Source organism: Parasteatoda tepidariorum, chromosome 8 (genome assembly GCF_043381705.1).
Source record: "Parasteatoda tepidariorum isolate YZ-2023 chromosome 8, CAS_Ptep_4.0, whole genome shotgun sequence".
NCBI lineage: Eukaryota > Metazoa > Arthropoda > Arachnida > Araneae > Theridiidae > Parasteatoda > Parasteatoda tepidariorum.
The window spans coordinates 63,859,657-63,880,088 of NC_092211.1; the positions used below are offsets into that span (position 1 = coordinate 63,859,657).

Consider the following 20,432-nt stretch of genomic DNA (forward strand, 5'->3'; position numbering starts at 1 on the left):
TTGTTGTGATATTTTTACTTTACATTAAATTAAAATAAAAAGTTATAACAATAATTACATAAATAATTCTAAAAAATAATATCAGTAGTATAAAAAATTCGCATTTTTACTAAACTATTTTATTTACAACAGGTCAAATATATAACATATTCTTATTCGTATTTTGTAATTAAATAAATTAACATTTAAATCTTAGATTCCTCGAACCATCCACCTTTTACTTTTATTATTGCCTTACATATGCGTGGCATTCGTTCTAACAAACCATTAATCACTTTAAGTGATATAGAGTTCCATTCCTGTTGTAAAATGTCCCATAACTGATTTCTATTCGAAATATCAGAGCATCGTTTGCAAGAACAAACAAATTTTCGATGAAATGTGACATCTATGTCACATTGTTTTAATCATATTCATAATAAATAAGTAAAAATAACATGTAAAAACAGCGTGATATATATATATATATATATATATGCTAATGCTTTGTCACCAACAATTCTAACCCATGATCTGCCTACCACTGGGATATTTTACGTCAGAACTATTCGGTGCGATCCTGGAGCAGAATTTGTACATGATTATTACAGCATTTGTTGATTAGTTACATAACCCATTACTTTCATCCGATTTTGCGTTTGGGGAATTTTCTTTCCTTCTTCCGATGCGTTTAAATCATTCAAATAAATTGGCATTTAATAAAAATGTTTAAAACATTTTTCTAACAAGAACAATTGCACTTAATGTCCTACAACAACAACAAAACCTTTTTCTTTCTAAATGTAATTCGTAAAGGAGATCTTACAAAATAAATTTATTTCATTCTTAAAGAACTATAAAAGGATTTTCTACCCTTTTCGCAACAGCTATTTTTTAAGTTCGGATAATACAATACATTTCTTCTTCATAAAACCCAATCTATTCTCTTTTTTGTTTTCATATCTCCATATTAATTAGTTTACCCATCTGCCGGAAATCTCCTTGGATCGACTTCTTGCAGATCAGTTATTGCAAATAATAAATAAAACAAAAGGATGCGTTGTCTTTTTGGGCCCATGATAACAAATCCTTTTTATTCAATATAGCAAAGAAGATAATATAAAGCTTAATATTACTTTCTTTTTCATGTTATCTTATTATTATTATTCTGTTTCCTCGTTTGCGTTTGCTGCTATCGCAATAATATATCTGCTGCACTTATATATAGTATAGAATTTCCATCAATGAGCTTATTCGTATCTGTAGTTTATGTGATCTCAGCAAAAAAGGGAGGAAATTATTTAATGAAAAATTGCTTGGAATTGTGGTTTAATACTTTAACTTTATTTAAGGTATCCGACTAGTTTTGGAAACTTTTTTTTCAATATTGAAACAAAAATTTAAAAAACTCATTTTTTTGGTTTATTATGAGTGAAAACTTGTGAAACTAGCAAAAAAATTGCAATTTTTAATTTTTATAAATGGAATTTTTTAGGCAAAATTAAGGCCTTTTTTGCCCTTACGCTAAACTTCGTAAAAAAATATCTATCTCAGACAAAAATTCCTATGAGGATTTTATTTAGAAGGCTCTCAACTATCTTTTAAACTATTATCTTAAAAGAAACTGCATTTTGGGGATCAACGTAGTTATAAAAAAGCAAATTCTTAAAAATGCCCGTACTTGACTTTGCGAAAGAACATGCACAAAAAACAATATTATGCTTTCTTCTCCAAGTCTGAAGTTCAGAACAAGCGTTCTGTAATGATAAATACTCATAAAAAATGTTGGCAATAATTTTAAAAACAACATGAGATATCGTGTTTACGGTGGTGTAAAATGTGAAAAAATCTGTTTTTGAAATAAACGCATTTAAAGACTTTAAATTATTAGTCTATCCACTGTTATTACCTTGCACAAAAACTGCTATAACTTTGTAAATAGTTAGAGTATAAACAAAAGTAAAGTAATTTTTGAAAGTTAAAATTGCAGGGATTCTAAATTTACAACAAACTCAATTTCAAAAAATTTTGTCCCAAGTCATATTTTTGCTTACTAGTCAGATACCTTTGTGCTAAAAAATTCAAATTTAGTTTCAGAAATATTATTTACATCTAGTAAAGGCGTTTTTTTAGCTATATAAGGATAATATGCCTCTCATTGTATTGAAAATATCTATGCAATGTTTCCTCAAAACTATTATTTTACTTTGACTAATTCTTCGCATTAAACTAATAAAAATTATGTAATTTTATTAGAATTGATATTGTTTGTTTTTAAATATCTAAATATAGCTGCAAACATGCAAAGGTTTGTTAATAGTTATTTAGAAAGAATTAGGAAAAGTTTCATGCCAAATTTATTTCAATATTTACATCAAAAGACAAAAAAATGAGAAAATCTTACTCAGAAGTTTAACTAAATTATTTTTTTAAAAATAAAGCCATATTAGCTTATATAATGTTCATTTTTATGAGCCTAAATTATGAACTTGTTTCGAAGAGAAAATTTATTATTCAATACTTTCTTTAAACAAATAACACATTAGTTTTGCAACGCAACTTTAAGATCAATTATTAATTTTAAGTCTAAATTTTAAATCTAAATTTGTTATTATTTAAATGGAAAATTTTGGTTAAATGTCAATTCGATTGTTTATTTTTTATTAGAAAATAATCCAATAATTTTTTTTGCAAAAAATAATTAAAATAAAGGAGCTTTAAGACAAGTTTATGCAATAAACTCTTTGTTTGATCTCAAAAACGATTTTTCGAAATATTTTTTTCTTTTATTATTTCTCCGAACGAACTAAATTTTGTAGCTGACTTTTAAAAGAATTTCTTATTTCTTAACCCATTTGTATCTTGCGTTTTTTTTTTCTTTTTTAAAGAACAGTTCATTTTTTCGAAAGCAAAACAATACGGTACTATTATTAAAATTCATTTTTCAAGAACAAGATAGTTTAGCCTTCCATAATTTAATCACAATATAACTATTTAAATGTCAAAGCACAGTTATTTTTGAAAATAAAGTAGTAGAAAACAAAGAGATGCGACCATTTGTGATAAAAGCAAGGAGAAGATTATTCTAGTAAGATTGTGTAAAATAATGACATTTCTGGTTAAAAAAAAAAACACAATTCTTGTTAATTAAACAGAAAATATTATGTTATTTAAACCATTCATTTGGTACTTTTTCCGTTCATATGGTAACGGTTTACTAGAAATTCTGGTTTTTCAAAATAATTGTTTCTTTTATCACACATTTAGTAAACAATACTAAACTAGGAAATAAATTTGACATAATAAATAAGTTTTAGTGCCATGCTCTGAGATATCATGAAACAATTACCAAATTTTACAACATTTACCAAAAATTATCACGTATCATAAAACCATATTTTAATGTTAATTTTACCAAATTCATTATCAAATTGCTTAGGTAAATATTACCGAGCTTGTTTGTGTTCCCATAGAGCCAAAAACACTATAGATTTTACTTTTATTTGGCGGTTTTCATCATACACTTTTTCTCAATGCAAATACAATTTTTTGATATAGATATTTTTTTATGAAATCCACTTTTTATGCTTGGACATAATTGAGCTAAATTGGGATTTTTTTTTTCAAAAGAAAATAGGAGTCAAATGACAATTCTTATTAAATAATTCATTTATCATTCTTTATTCAACCACACAAATCATTTTGGGAATAATAAATCAAGTTGAAAAAAAATGAAAGCTTTTCAATATATTCAATTACAGTTGAATAAAAGCGTAGTAATCGGATTAAGAATGTTTTATAGCATGAGTATATCAAACTTTATTAATTATTGCATAATAAAAGTACTTAGTTTCAAATTTAATTATCATCAAGAATAGTAAATGAGTTTTATGAATGTTATAAATTTTGTGCTGAAACTTCGGAATATAATATTCAATATATTCCTTTTAGAATAATTAAAACTATTCAGAAACAAGGATTTGTAGTTTAGTATTCAGTAGTAAATTCTGATGATATCTATGCTTTATATTTGTAATAATGTTGTAGATTTATACATTGTCATAAATACCGTTTATATTTCATTTATACATTTTTCTGCAAGTACATTCATCACACGCATAAAATGGTACGTACTTAATAATATTTATACTCTTCGTGATAAAAAATATTGCATTTGTTTTAAGATTTGTAATAGCATGATACTTTGCTTTCTTAAACATTTTATTAATACAATATTTCTGTTAAAGTAAATCAAGAAATAACCGAAACTGAATGAATTTAAAGATATTGTGAACGATTTAATGTTCATTGGTCACTGTCAGAGATCCAACTAGGGACGTTTTACTCTTCGTTTTAGTTATGTGTTATTTTGTTTTTAATGAAAAAAGGACGAAGTTTTGAATAACGATAAATTTTTCTCGCATTATTTAAAAAAAATATATACTCTGTTGCAAGTTAAGAAAAAGCCATTTTCCTTACAGAGAGAGCTCGTTTGCTTCAAAGTTTATTATGGATGCCAAGTTCCCCTCGCCAGCGTATATGAACATCGCCAAATTTTGAAACGTCGCTGCCCAGCCTTTTTTCTTTCTTTCTTAAATTGTATGAAATAAGGGAAACATAACTTATAGAATAAAAACTATTGTTTTATTTCTGTAATGATTCGTCTTTCTGTGCGCATACAAAGATACTGATGAAAGAATAATAAATATTTCTTCGTGCAGACAATGTTCTTCAACAGCAAACAAAAATAAAAATTATTTAGCTTGCATTTGATTTGTTAAGAGCACGTCAGCATAAGACGTGGCCATTTTTAGTGGCCCAATCAAATCAAATCTTTCAACGTGATATAGATGGTTCTTTTTCAAGGACGAATGTTCTCCTTATAAAGTGAAATATGTCACCAAGTATAGGATTCCAGTAAGACTTCAAAACTATAAGCCTCTTTTTTAATAATTAAATGATATACCTGGAAAGAGATAGCACAAATTAAATTTCTGACTGACCTGTTAAACTTTTAAAAACTTTTATGATGCTTTGAAACCATATTTGTATAATTTGAAAATGAAATAAAGCGGAACTATATGCAATTGTGGATGATAAATCCTATGCAGTAAAAGTCTTTTTCTCAACTTGCAACGTAGTATAACTCATACTTGCATTAGACGTAATGCTTCAGTTGTTATCTGGTTGCTAGCTAGTCGCAAAATGGTGCAAATTTAGGATAATAACTTAACTTTGGGGATAAATTAATTTATTGCAGTCAAGAAAAAAATGAAATATGTACTGTTATCCAGAATGTTGACTGTTATCCAGAATATTGCTTCTGTTAAAATTTGTGTACTTCACTATGGATATTTTAAATACTCAATTGTGAGTCTCCTTTGGTCGTAGAAGGACACTAAATATAGCTTGCAGTAAAAAAGAAGCAAGTTAAATTCAAATTGTTATTCAACATCGAACTCCAGTAAAAATTTGAGTCTTCTAGCTATGACTTCAAGCTTGACTACAGATTATCATAATTTCAGCTTAGTAATCAGAAAACATCCGAAATGTTTATGGCAATCAGCCACATAGAGTATCAGCCTTACTAATGAGAGGCTAAAAACTCAATTGTGATTCTCCTTTTGTCTTAGAAGGACACTAAATTTAGCTTGAAGCAATAAGGAGACAAGTTAAATTTAAATTGTTATTCAGCATCGAACTCCAGTAAAACTTTGAGTCTTCTCGCTATGACTTCAAGCTTGACTATATATTATCATAATTTCTGCTTAGTAATCAAAAAACATCCGAAATGTTTCTGGCAATCAGCCATGTAGAGTATCAGTCATACTAATGAGAGGTTAAAAAGTCAATTGTGAATCTCCTTTCGACGTAGAAGAACACTAAATTTAGCTTGTAGCAATAAGGAAACAAGTTAAATTCAAATTGTTATTCAGCATCGAACTCCAGTAAAAATTTGAGTGTTCTAGCTATGACTTCAAGCTTGACGATATATTATCATAATTTCTGCTTAGTAATCGGAAAACGTCTGAAATGTTTATGGCAATCAGGCATATAGATTCAGAGGGTCTTCTAGCTAGTCAGAAAGTGGTAAAAATTTAAATGTAGGATTTCACCGTCACTCAGATAAAAGCAACATAATACGATTGTAGGATTAAAAAAATATTTCCTTTTTCAAATATTTCACATTTCACCCATTTGAGCTGTATTGTAACTTGTATTAAATGATACGATAATTTCTTTCAAAAATAATTAAAAAAATGAAATAAAACATTCATAAAATAGCATTCATAAACATTCATATTCCCTCACAATAAATTAATGTTCTCTTTTGTAATTAATGTTCTTTCTAATGTCAAATATTATTAATGTTCTCTTTTTATCTCGAGCATGTTTCATTTTTTTATCAACACATCTTGTACGTCATATGTTAATTAAGCCCAATTAAAATTTAATAACAGCTCATCTTCCTAAAGAGAATATAATTTTATTTTTTGCCTATTGATGAATTTATATATAGGTAGCTGTTGCCATGGCTGCTCTTTCTCTGACGTCACAAGATCAATTGTAGGTAACGCGCGCTTACCTGTGGCACTGTTTTATTCGAAATAGTTCAACATTCCTAGAATATTCTTCCCGACAATGCCTTTAGATTTTGTATGATGATAATCGCGTCTCCGAATTCTCGGATCAATACACGAATCGTAAAGATGTCGAAACAGATGATACCATCACGGTTGCAGTTTGAAATATTCATTATAGACATATTCCTGAAAGCCCCTTCAGCTTTTCGTCTGAACATTAGCTTTTAGTCTAGATACCAGAATATTCTATTCGAATATTTAAGATTCTGTTACGACTCAATTTTGTTTATGAAAGAGAGGAATGATGGATTTTGCGGAAGTCAGGAAAATTGTTTTTGCTTGTTTTTACTTCGCCAGAAGCTGGGTTGATGAATTTAGTTTTGAAAATGTAGAAGGAAAAATTTTGTACTTAAGTTGTCGGAAAGCACTTATGAACATTTATTCCTACGTTAAATATGTTCTTTTTTGTTTTGATTTATCTTAAAAGAATTTTGAATAAGGTATCGGATGACAAACTTTTATTTTATTTAAAGTCTGCCAGGACAGAAGTTGTACCTGCAAAAAAAAAAGCACTAATAGCTAAACTAATTTTACTAGGATTATTTCTGCTTGGATCAATATTTATAGGAAAACTTATATTATGAATTATAACAACTACTTATATATATATATATATATATATTTGTGTACTTCACTATGGATATTTTAAATACTCAATTGTGAGTCTCCTTTGGTCGTAGAAGGACACTAAATATAGCTTGCAGTAAAAAAGAAGCAAGTTAAATTCAAATTGTTATTCAACATCGAACTCCAGTAAGNGATTAGCTCTTTCAGCTATAATATGTACCCAGCTGAAAGGAATTAAGTGGCTTCATTAGGTGTGCCTAGTTGGTGCGATAAAAGTTTGGTTGTTTAACCGTATTAGGTGAAACCAGTTAATGCAAGATTTTCCTCAAAGTTTCAGTTTGAATGCTATCTTATTTATGGTCGTCATTTGACTGTTTTGTTGAAATGTGGTAAAATAACAATTAAATAAATTGTTATTTAACCATTTTTTCCGTGAAATTTTAACAGTGTATAATGGTGAACAGAGGATGAAAGACTTTTTAACTGAAACTATAACTGTATTTGTTCATTTATATGCTAATGATATTACTTAAAAAACTATCGTAAATATATTTTTACGTGTTTTATTTAAGTATAAAAATAAAAATTGATCTCCAAAATAGTCTCTTTAAATTAATTTTGAAATAGGTACTACTTTTTTTTTCTCTTTTTTTAGTTTTTCATTTTAAACAGGGAATATTTTGATGTAATTCAGAAATCATATAGTCTCATTGAATCTAATTTCAAAAAATAAAATGCCAAATTATTTTTTAATTTCAATAGAAAATTATAATTTTCTGAGGAAGCATTGTAATTTATTTATTATAACAATAAAGGAAATCTTTATTACGAAGAAATTGGCCCCGATTAATTCGAATTGATTTGATTGTGAAGAGAGATCGTGATTATGGTTTTTGGAAAAAAACATAATAAAATATTTCTAATTTGCACACATGTTATACTACTATTACATCTCAAATTGCCAACATTCACTTAATGACAATTTTTCATGAATTCGATCAATAAATTAATGTTGCAATTAATTATATATATATATATATATAATACACATATATATATGAGCTTAATGGATATATGCTCATGAGGAAAACCCCCAAAATAACTTATAGTCACCATGTCAACATCTCTTGAAACGAATCGAGATGGTTAATTGTTCCTGTTTGGATAACGTTCGATTGCGTTGTGGAAAACGTTACCACCCATTCCCTTTCCGAATCCCCACATAAAAAAACAGGACATAACAATTTAGCATGGAATTTTTCACGAAGAAACTGCTAGTAAGACTGCCACTTGAATGGCCGAACTCCAAGTCCATGATTGGGGAATTATCTTGCTTGAAGAATTTGCAATAAGTTGTTGAGCAAAAATTATATTATCTTTACACGCTAATGTTCCAAAACTCAAACAATATTTTTAAAAGGACAGCATGGGCATAAACATGAGATTGAATGAACAATTAATGTCAGAATAATGCATTTAAAATGTACTTCGTGAAGTACTTTTTGCCTTTAGTTTGGTTCCGTTTCCATAATTTAGTATTTATTTACTCATTTATTTGGTTTTTTTTTATTTTTAGTTTTAGAAATTCAATATAATTTGTAAATTTTTATTTTGCTTGTAATAAAATTTACAAATTATCCAATTTTTATAATACAACTGCAATATTTACAAGCTCTTAGAGGCATAATGTAACCCTCTATGAAGCATTCAATTCAGGATTTTATTTTAATATCGAAACATATTAGTTTAAAATCAAATATTCAATTTTTTTTAATATGGTCGTTTCAAAGATTCTATTTTTAGATTGATTTCAAGTGATTCATTAAGTGATTTATTGATTCATCAAGTGATTCATTGATTCATCAAGTGATTCATTGATTCATCAAGTGATTCATTAATTCATCAAGTGATTCATTGATTCGTCAAGTGATTCATTGTTGTATGAATTGCATCCATTTGGTATTATGATACTTATTCAAGATAAATAATATTGTTTGAATAAAAATGGGAAGATGAATGTGTTTCCTCTCAATTTCTTTAGACATTAATTTTCTATGACTGATAACAGAGTGATAGTAACAGCATACTTAGAAAGTAATGCAAGATGTGAACTTTTTCATACTCAGTGTTGAAGAGAAGACTTTTTGAAAAGAATTCTTTTTCATAAGATGGTGACAGTTAGAAGGCTGTTATATATAGTTTTGCTGCGATATTTGATAATGAGAGTTTAAATTTAAAATAAAAGTTATTTAGTGTGCTCCAACAATGGTATTAAATATATTCTTGCTATCGATAACTTTTCTTTCTGATACTTCAGATTTATTTTACTTCTCTGATAAACTTGTTACCAAGTGAGTTCAAGAAAAGTTTGAATTTTTTTTTGTCTCAGTCAAAAATTTCGCTTGATCCTAGCACAATGTCTAATTTCTAGGAGATGCATAGCGATGCAACAAAAAGTGGCCTTGTTAGAAATATTTTTTGATTCAAATTTTAAAGTTTCAGATATTTGTCGGTTAAAGCCTGACGAATCAGGAGTTTTTATTAATACGGAAAACATAGAGGATCATAACTTATGGCATTTTTTTTTATTCTACGTCTTTTGAGCATTGTTTTTAAAAGTATCATTTGACAAGATGAAGTGGAAAATAAAATTGTAATGTCAAGTGCAAATGAAGAATGAAAAAGTTGAAATCCAATTAAATCGCATAGCGTACAAAATTGAAATCTGGTGTACCAGCAAAATTGAAAAAGCTGGCAACAATTTTGCAAAAATATTTATAAACCCATAGATTGTATTCCTCTTGTCATATTTTATTACTATTCCTGAAAAATAGTACATAAACGTTTCGTTAATATATATTATCATTTTATACATTCAAAAAAATTTAATTTATTAATTATATTTCCCAAAATGATGTTTTATTTTTTTTTAAAATTTTTATGCAGATACCATTTTATTCCAAATCTAGATATGTCTGTAATACAACTAAAATAACCTTGAACAACATCTATAAAAATTGCCTCTGTTAAACTCCAATGTTTTAAAAATGAAACATCGTTAAAAACGCTCTTAAAAATTTTTTCACTCATTTTTTAATTGTGTATAGATTTTTTCAGCAGTGAATTTATCAATTTTCGCGTATAATAGCAAGTTGGTATATCCTTTCTTAATTCTGCATTTAAACGGTTAAACTATTTATAATATTTACCTGTTTGGTACTTCATCTTTAGCTGTCATTATATGTTTATGTTCTCTTTCCTAATACTAAGTTGTTTTTCGTAGATTTTTATTAAAGCGCTATGGTAATGAATTTTTGGTAAATTTAACAATTAAATGTGATAAAAATTTGTAACTGTGGTAAAATTTGGTACTTTAATTATGATACCTAAGAGCATGGTTTAAAAATATTAAATTGGATAAATTTGCTTTTCAGTCTTATTTTGATTTTATTAAATGTATGGTGATAAGAACTATAATTCTGAAAAAAAGAATTTCTGGTAAACCATGAACTGAAATATTAACAAATGAATGGTTTAAAAACAGCATATTTTAATCAGAAATATATATATTTTTTTAATTAAAATAGCCATTACCATACAATATGAAATTTTACTGAAATTTTTATCTCCGTTTATTTTGAAATTAAATATTGCTGCGTAAATTGTTGCTTTTAACACTCTTGATAGTAAAAATAATATTAGAGAGAAAGGAGCTCGAATTATAGATTGATTTTTTTGATGTAATACTTAAAGTTTTCATTAAATATAAACTTTTACGTGACGATAAAGGGACAAAATATCAATACACACACAGGTTATTGTGTAATTAGCTATTTTTTTAACTAAAGAATTACTATTTATTCAAATTTTTAATTTACAAATATTCATATGAAAAACACAAATATTATAGTTAATAGTTACTGATTTCATTTTATATTCCTTCTTCGTATATTTTAATCTTCTATTTTGAAATGCAAAATTTTTGTTCAATTTAATTAAATTTGTAAAAAGTCAGAATCTTAAAAGGATTTTTCATATCATATAAACCTCTCCTCAAAATGACAAGTATTAGTACTATAACAATTTTTTTTGCAAACATTCATGGTACATAGACAAACATTACACGTAAATACCACACGAATTTATTTGTTCTACGGTCTTTAATAAATATATATCTATACCAAAGTAAGAAGTCAGTTTTCCTTTCCTGGATAAAAGATTTCCTGGAATATTTTTGTTCTGTCCATCCGAATGAATATTGCACAACACTTACGTGTTTAGCCGATACCAGAGGTGAGGCTGCAGGGCATGTAAGCCACTAAATTTTTCATTTATTTATTTATTTATTTATCTTTCTCCCCTTTCGATTATATGAGAGAAGCGAAGACTGGATATATATTTCCTGACGTATAAAAATACAGATAGAAATTGGAAGAACTCGTTATTTTCTGTTACAGAATTGTGTTCTTTTTGCTTCTTTTTCCTTCCTTGCTCTTTTTCGGAGCATACTTACTTGTACGTGCAAATTGAGTGTCAAAGTAAGAAATTATTAAGAAAATTAATTAATAATAATGGTTTCGTATAAATTGTGTCAATCTTGCAGCAGTGGCTGGTTGATGGGAATTTTGCTCCCGGTTCTCGCCGATCGCAATAAAATATCAGTAGTGGTAGATGAATCATTGGTTAGAACCCCCTTTCAGTTGGGCTAACCATGAGAGGCATTTGTGGTTTTCCAATCCATGTAGCGCAAAGACGGGTTAGTACCACCAAAAAGTCCTCCAGACAATTTTACCATAAAGAGCTTACTTATAGACAATTTTACTATAAAAAACGTATACTTACAGACAATTTTATCATAAAGAACTTACTTATAGTCAATTTCACCATAAAAAACTTTCGAATCAAATTTACCATAAAGAAAAATTTTACCATAAAGAAATACTGCAACATAACATTTTGAAGAGCAAAACGCACCAGACACTGTAACTTAAATGTATGCTTGTGACATTTTGCATATTTACATACTGTGAAATATCCTAAAATGGGTTCAAATTTTAACTGTACTGTAAAATTTATTTCCTATTACAGTAAGTTTTTGTAAGATCATCGAGATAAGAAGATAAGACCTTTTGAAGATAAGACTTTCAGTGAAAAATTACTATTTTTCATGAAGCTGAATTTTAATGAAATTGCTTTTAATCTAAAAAGCAATAATAACAATATAGCTCTAGTTAACCGCAAAGAGAATGAGAGTTTCTAAATGGTGAAATGAATGAAAATATTCACCAGATACAACTGAAAATAAATTGTCTTCGATGCATCTTTATGGTATGTTGACTCCATTACGAACAGAAAATTGCATCGACTATTTCAACCATTCTTATTGCGGAAGCTTTAGGAGATGGCACTTAATGATTGCCATAACTACAACCGAAACAACGGTCGAAAAGTTACTGTTGCCATTCCAGAGCACTCAAATGTTAGATTTTGGTAAAAATATATATCATGCGAAATACAATTCTGATGACGAGAAAATTATGGAAATGGACGCGATGGGAAACAAAATGTGACTTTCGATAAAGAGAATTTGGATGAAAAAAAGGAATGTTTATGTTTCTCTAGTGATTACTTTTCATCTTTTATCATCTTCTCTAATGTTTCTTTATCATCTTCTCTTACGTTTCTAAATATAGTCAAATAACTATTCTCAAATTTTCGCATGTCATTTGAGGTGATTATATACGAATTTTCTTACCTAAATACATGATCGCTTGCCCTCTGTAAGTGTTATACATTAAAATGCATGATAAACGAACAAACTAAATTACTAAAATAGTAGATTACCAGATGAGTTATTGTTTGCTAGAAACATCTAAACGTACTTTTTTAATGAATTAAGGTAGTAATGCCTTTATTCAATTGATGAACTGATAGCACAAAGATATTAAAAAATAGACATTTTTATTTTCTAATCGGCCTTGAACAGCCGGCCCAATTCTGACTATACAGTCATCAATGTGCAACTCCATAGCCTTGTAATTTCGAAACTAACTCAAAAGACAAACGAACTCTTGGAACAAACATTGGGACAAATTAACCTGTGAAGAGGACTTCTTTAATGGAACTTTGCCTCCCCCCAACGTATGCGTTACATGGAAAGGAAAACCTCTCATGGTTTGCCCGATGGCAAAGGGACTCTAATCAGTGATCTATCTACCTACCACTGAGGACATTTTGCTCCACAGTGGTCGGTGCGAGCCGGAAGCAAAATTCACGCCAACCAGCCACAGCTGAAATTTGAACATTGGTCATCTCATGAGGAGGCGAACTCCTTATCCCCTGAGCCACAGTGGCTCATAAAGTTAGATATTACAAAGATACATACAGGATTCTGATAGCATAAAAACTAGCTGTCTTCACTCTGCGGAGCATTTGATTTATTGGCAAGATCATTCGGGCAGGAAGGCAAGGCCCTGTGTATTTATAAAAAATTTCTAAAGTCCATTATATATATATATTTTATTAAAACATTAAAGAACTAAAATTGCACCTAATACTGCAGAAAATGCTGTCGTCTCTTGCTATTTCTCCGCTAATAAATGGTTTAAAAGTTTGTTTATTTTTTACTGAAGAAATATAGGCATCAAAAATATTCAAAATAAATTATTGAAAAAAAAAATTCTAAATTAGCTAGTATGACTTAGAAATTTCTTCTGTTCAATGTAAGCCAATTAGCATGTGGCGTAACTACCCCTACAAGTATTAAAGACCAATTCACTAGTATATAAGACATGTTAACTTCATTCCATCTTGGGGTACCTTTTGATAGATGAAGGTTGGCATGGTCGATTTATAATCGACCGTCGAATTACTATTGTGGGGATTTAATTATGGACCATGCCAATCTTCATTTATCAAAAGGTACCCCAAGATTAAATGAAGTTAACATGTCTTATATACTAGTGAATTGGTATTTAATACTTTTAGGGGTAGTTACGCCACAAGCAAATTAATTATCGCTTACATCGTTTAACAGCTTTGTTTATTCTCTGATTCCCCAATGATCTGATTAACTCATCTTCTGTTTTTTAAATGCGACGATTTCTACTTCGTTGATTAACAAATACAGCGCTTCGCTAACTTTCACAAATGTGGGTTTCTTGATACACTATTCTATTGTTTCCTTATTCCATTTCCTTGCCTTCTGTTGCTTTCAATCACTCGCCGTATGTAGTATTATTCTTACTAGCAAATTAACATAAGTCTTTAGTTGAGCGGTTCTTGTACTCTGCTAGGATGTGTCGTTAAAATATGAATATTATTTTTACAATCAATATAGTATTACCGGTTGTTGTGTAAAACCTAAATAAAAATTGCATTTATTAAGAAACATTGATATTCATATTTCGCATTTAATGTATTTTACATTTTTACAGATTATCATATGCTTGTATCGCATTATAAAATTATTTATTGAACCCATCTGGACAGAATTTTTATTAATCATAATAAATATTTTGGCAGTTAATATTATAAAGTTCCCTCCCTAAGAATTATTCATCTCTGCTCGGAGAAAAGAAAATTCTGGTTAAATTAACTCCCTATATGATAATGACATTTCCGATGAAAAAACATAATGAAAAAACTTCCGATGAAAAAACTCCCTATATGATAATGACATTTCCGATGAAAAAAAATAATGAAAAAACTCCCGATGAAAAAACTCCCTATATGATAATGACATTTCCGATGAAAAAACATAATTATGGTAATAAAATAAATATTTTTGATATTTATAAGCAATTCCGAACATAATATGGGAACGGTTTACCGGAAATTCTGCTTTTCAAAATTACAGCTCGTTTTCCCCAGCATTTAGCAAAAAATACAGAACTGAAAAGTAAATTTAACTGAATAGATAGGTTTTATCCCCTACTCTAAGGTATAATGATTAAATTACCAAATTTTACTAGATTTACTAAAATTGACCACTTATTATAACACTATACTTAATTATTATTTTAACCAAAATCATTTGGCATAAATTATCGGCCTTTTTGATGTTTCTTGCCAAAAATAAAGAAATTCTTACTATATCCTGGTAGTTTTGACCATATTTTTTTCCTCAGAGTTACGAAAATTCTAACTAAGCAATGAGGAATAATAAAAGTATGTCATATATTTTGATACTTATTAGAATACTTAACGATTTCTAATAGAATAAAAAGATCATCTCTTATTTAACTATTGGGTCATTTTTAAAATGCGATAATTAGTCCTTATCTGTTTCGTATGATTGTAAAACAGGCATTATACTCAAAATCAGGAGAGTCAAAAATATCATTTTTTTCGAATTAAAACTTATTGTTAGAATTTGTCAATATTACTTTTACTCTTTATTAGAATAAAAATATAATATCTTATTTAAAAATTGGTTAGCTCTAGAAATATAATAATTACCAGTTTCCCAAGATTGTAAAATAAGTGTTTTAGAAATTGTATTAAAAAAGTATTATTTAATGATTTGTTCAAATTAATTAAATTTTTCTTAATAAATGTATCATCTCTTATTTAACTAATGGTTAGTTCTAGTAATATGATAAAAGAAGATTTCTTAAAAAGAAATTCTGCCAAAGAAAAAGATTTTTTTTCCACCAGAAATTTAAATCTTCCTTTCACGTGTCGAAATGAAATTGTAATATGAAGTAGAACGTTATTTTGCCTGATCCCTGGATAAAATGAAAATGCGCAAAATAAATGCTGGAATAAAAGAGCAGAAAAGGTAACAATTTAAACTTTTAAAGTGAGATGCATGACAGCAATAAAGCTGCATTTTCATAAAGTGAAAACTAAATTTCACACTCACTTCCTAATATAAAATTCTAAAACTCAAAATTGAAAAGGAAAAGCCTTACCTTTTCTCCCTTATTATTGTAGGGAATCCATTTCATTTTATTAAAATTCTTATTTCGCCCATGGATCATTTTAAGTAAACTTGCACTTTTGATACCTTCCTGATTTTAAGTAATTTTAATTACTTAAATAAAATTCCAAATAACATTTTTATGCATTTAAATTAATTTAATATTTATTTTTAGTAAGTGTAGAGATTTTACGCAGATTTTAATATTTTAAAAATAATGCTTGTGCAGTACCGTTTTAATACGTCAGATACAGTATATTGCTATGTCTCAGTCTTCTTTGCCCCTTTTTAACTGCCATTTAACCAGTTGAATCGTTTAATTAAGTAGAGATTAGGTTTAATTAGGTAATATTCTTGAGGTAAAAACTGTTTTACTTGTTATGTATAGCACATCTTATCTAATATAACAGTTTTAAAATTACTTCTGTGCAGAAATCAAATGAGTGTTCAAAAATAGGTCGCATGGAACCCTGGGTGTACTGTTTCTGGATAAGGCAGCCATTTTAAGAGTTGTCATTAAATTTTTTGTATTCTAAAATAAATAAAATTTTAACAAGCTAAGGATATTATATATACTTTCTCCGCTGTTACACTCTCAGAAATAAAACTCTCCCTTTTGACTATTCAGCAATCCTTTAGCAACATTTCAGCAATTTTGAGAATCATTTCGTAACGAAATCATGTGATCAAGTTTGTGACAAAATGCAAACTCTTAAATAGACAAATATATAAATTCTCAAATATAAATAAAAGGTTTCCTTAACTCGAAACCTAATTGTAGCGTACTGTGGAAGATTGTAAACGAAGACTGTAACGAAATGTAAATAAACAACTAAACAACCAAAGATAAAGTGACGAAAGAAGCTGACCGGCCTGCAGGGTGGTCAAGGGGTTGGCCTCATAACAGAAAGATCCGGGTTGAAGATACATTTTCGTCATATATTTTGAGAGTTTGTGTTTCGTCACAAATCACGTGATTTCGTCACGAAATGATTCTCAAAATTAAAAAAATACTGCTCAAGGATTCCTGACTCATCAAAAGTGAAAGTTTTATTTCTGAAAATGTACACGAAATATTCTCCCTTTCTTACATTTATAAGAGATCTTATAAACATCTTCTGAAAAAATATTAATGGGTATCTGTATAAAAATTTAGAATGCTGGCGTGTTTACATATGAACATATAAATGTTTCAAAATATAGTTTTTACTGTAGAAATCAGTGCGTAAGTACATAAATATTACGGCTGAAACATATAAAGACATTATAACTTGTTTGTTTGCCCGTTAAAAAATAAGATATGTGTTTTATAACCAACTTGAAGCTTTAAATATTAATCTCGGAAAGATTTTCATAACATTTAAAATTTAAAATAGAAAAATAACATGTTTCTTTTATCTATAATGAAATTAATCTAATGTATTAAAGAGAAAAAACTAAACAAAATTATCTGAGACAATATAATTAAATTTAAATCAACTTAAATGATAGCTCACACCTACTAATGTATAGATTTGTTACATTTCAAACATAAAATTGACAAACAAAATATTTCCCTTTTATCTATTATGTATTGTATTGGAGAGCAAGACAAAGCAAAGGAGCTTGTGAAAAGAAATGAAAATAAAGATATTTAATAATTTGAAATAAATACAAAATTAAACAGCTTTGAAAAATGTTTTATGGAAACATTTCTTTTAAAAAATTTACCATATTCCAAGCTTATGTTGAAAACAGAAATATTTAATATTTTACTATATCGGAAATAAATGATATATATGCTAGTTACGGGAAAAAGTTTTGGAACATCTGGACTTTCACATCTGTTGCGTGCTATGTTGCAATATTGAAAGAATATTTGCAGACACTGGAAAATACTTCTTTTACTTCAATGTTCTTCGCTGAAAAAGAATATTACACAAATATTCTGAGCAGTAGAAAAATTTCTAACCTTTTGCATACTTTTTAAGGCATTTATTATAATAAGCAAGCAAAAGGTTTTAAGAATATTTACTATCTGTGATGTAAATTTTAATGGAATGTATTTGGAATTATTTTTAAATGGAAACTATTTTCATAGAATAAAAACAAGTAATACAATGTACAAATCGATGCTGATTAAGACAATTTGAATTTATATAATTTAATACATAAACGAAATAATTTTTAATTGAATGGATTTACAAATGAATATAAGATGCTTTTGAATTTATAATTTTATAATTAAACAAAATACCATTGTTACCTTATATAGTATTTTGAATGTGTTGGTGTACATTACAAATTTGCTTGTTGTTTTCATTTACGACAAATAAATTTAAAATGATTTTATGATTTGATATTAAAATAAATTAACTTTTGTCAAAGGAGAAAGTGTTTTAACGATGTGTGCATAATTTATGTAATTATGTTGTTTTGCCTAAAGATAAATTAATCTTTATTTTTGCGTTGAAATCCGAACCATACATTGAAATAACATAAATTTAAAATAAAATAAAATATTAATGTAATAAAAAAGTAGCATTCTTTTTATATGTAAACATATCTCGATTTTTATTTGAGGCGAATAAATGGAATTTTTTATGTATTTACGATTAAAACAAATTACAATTTGTTATAAGAATATTAATTTACGAGCAAATATACTTTTTTCTATGTAAATATTTCGTTCTGTAACAAATTTTATTTTTACCCCCTCTAAATTCGCGGAACAGAAATTATGTGTTAAGTATAGGGAAATATTAGGAAATTTTACTGTTGACTATTGACAAGTTAAAGCATTTTTAAGAGTTATCATTTTCTGAAACTTACGATCACTTTTGAAAAATTAAAAGTCTTAAATAATTCAAAAAACTTATGATCACTTTTGAAAACTTAAAAGTCTTAAATAATTCAAAAAACTTATGAATTAATAATATCAAGCATTTTTATTGAAGTATTTCTTAAAACATGATAAAAGCTGAGAAGTAATCATGGAACATAGTAATAATGTAAATATTTCGTTCTGTAACAAATTTTATTTTTACTCCCTCTAAATTCATGGAACAGAAATGATGCGTTAAGTATAAGGAAATATTAGGAAATTTTACTGTTGACCAATGACAAGTTGAAGCATTTTTAAGAGTTATCATTTCCTGAAACTTACGATCACTTTTGAAAAATTAAAAGTCTTAAATAATTCAAAAAACTTATGATATTAATGATATCAAGCATTTTTATTGAAGTATTTCATAAAACATGATAAAAGCTGAGAAGTAATCATGGAACATAGTAATAATGTAAATATTTCGTTCTGTAACAAATTTTATTTTCACTCCCTCTAAATTCGTGGAACAGAAATGATGTGTTAAGTATAAGGAAATATTAGGAAATTTTACTGTTGACCAATGACAAGTTGAAGAATTTTTAAGAGTTATCATTTTCTGAAACTTACGATCACTTTTGAAAAATTAAAAGTCTTAAATAATTCAAAAAACTTATGATATTAATGATATCAAGCATTTTTATTGAAGTATTTCTTAAAACATATGGTTACATGATTGATTTTGAAATTCCAATAGTTAATTTTACTATATTTTCATGAGTTTTTTTGGATGAAATATTTTTGAAGAAACTAAAACTTTTATTGAATTTTCTGGTTTATATTTAGATTCTTTCATTTATAATAATTTGGTTATGAAGCTAATTCTAATGTTAGCGTTTTTCTTCTAATTTCAGTATTGTTTTCTTATAACATACATGAGGGAAGGTTCGAAACATTACGAACTAAAAGCGGAAACAGAAGCAGAATGCAATGGATGGATCAGAGCCATTGACGTAGCCAGGTAAGAAGCCATTATTCAAGTTCTTATAAGCACAATATTGCAACTGAAGAACACTACGTTCTAAGATGAAGATCGTTCTTCGGTCTACGCTGCTAAAAATGCTTTGGTAAAACTGACTAAATAGCAATTCATTTAACTGTTTTTTTACCATTTTCAACCAAAACAGTCAAATAACCATAAAAAGATGATATTCAAACTGTTAAGTGTAAGAAAAATCGTTTGGTGATTGTTTTTACCTATTACGGTTTAACAACCAGAATTCTATCCGTGCCAACTAGTCTCACCTGATGAAGTCATTTTGTTCCGTTCATTCTGTACATACTATAGCTGAGAGGTTAAATCGGTCAATATCATGACTAGATAAACAGCGGTTCGAACCCCAGGGTTAATACCACAATATTTCTTCCATTATTTCAATACATGAAGTGTTTCTAGCATCCTGCACTCTTCAATCATTGAACCTAGACAATTAGAATACGAAACTATCATTCTCTC

The 20,432-nt window shown here is 27.9% G+C and overlaps 1 protein-coding gene across 6 annotated transcripts in view; it reads left to right on the forward strand.

Annotated features, from left to right (window-relative positions):
* LOC107448889 (ras-specific guanine nucleotide-releasing factor 2-like) overlaps positions 1–20,432 on the forward strand; it is a 331,467-nt gene that overhangs the window by 182,329 nt on the left and 128,706 nt on the right. For all 6 annotated transcript variants that reach the window (XM_071184120.1, XM_043043791.2, XM_071184123.1 and 3 more), the window contains exon 2: positions 19,831–19,937. In XM_071184120.1, the coding sequence (XP_071040221.1) occupies positions 19,831–19,937 (107 nt within the window). The remainder of the gene's footprint in view (positions 1–19,830; positions 19,938–20,432) is intronic.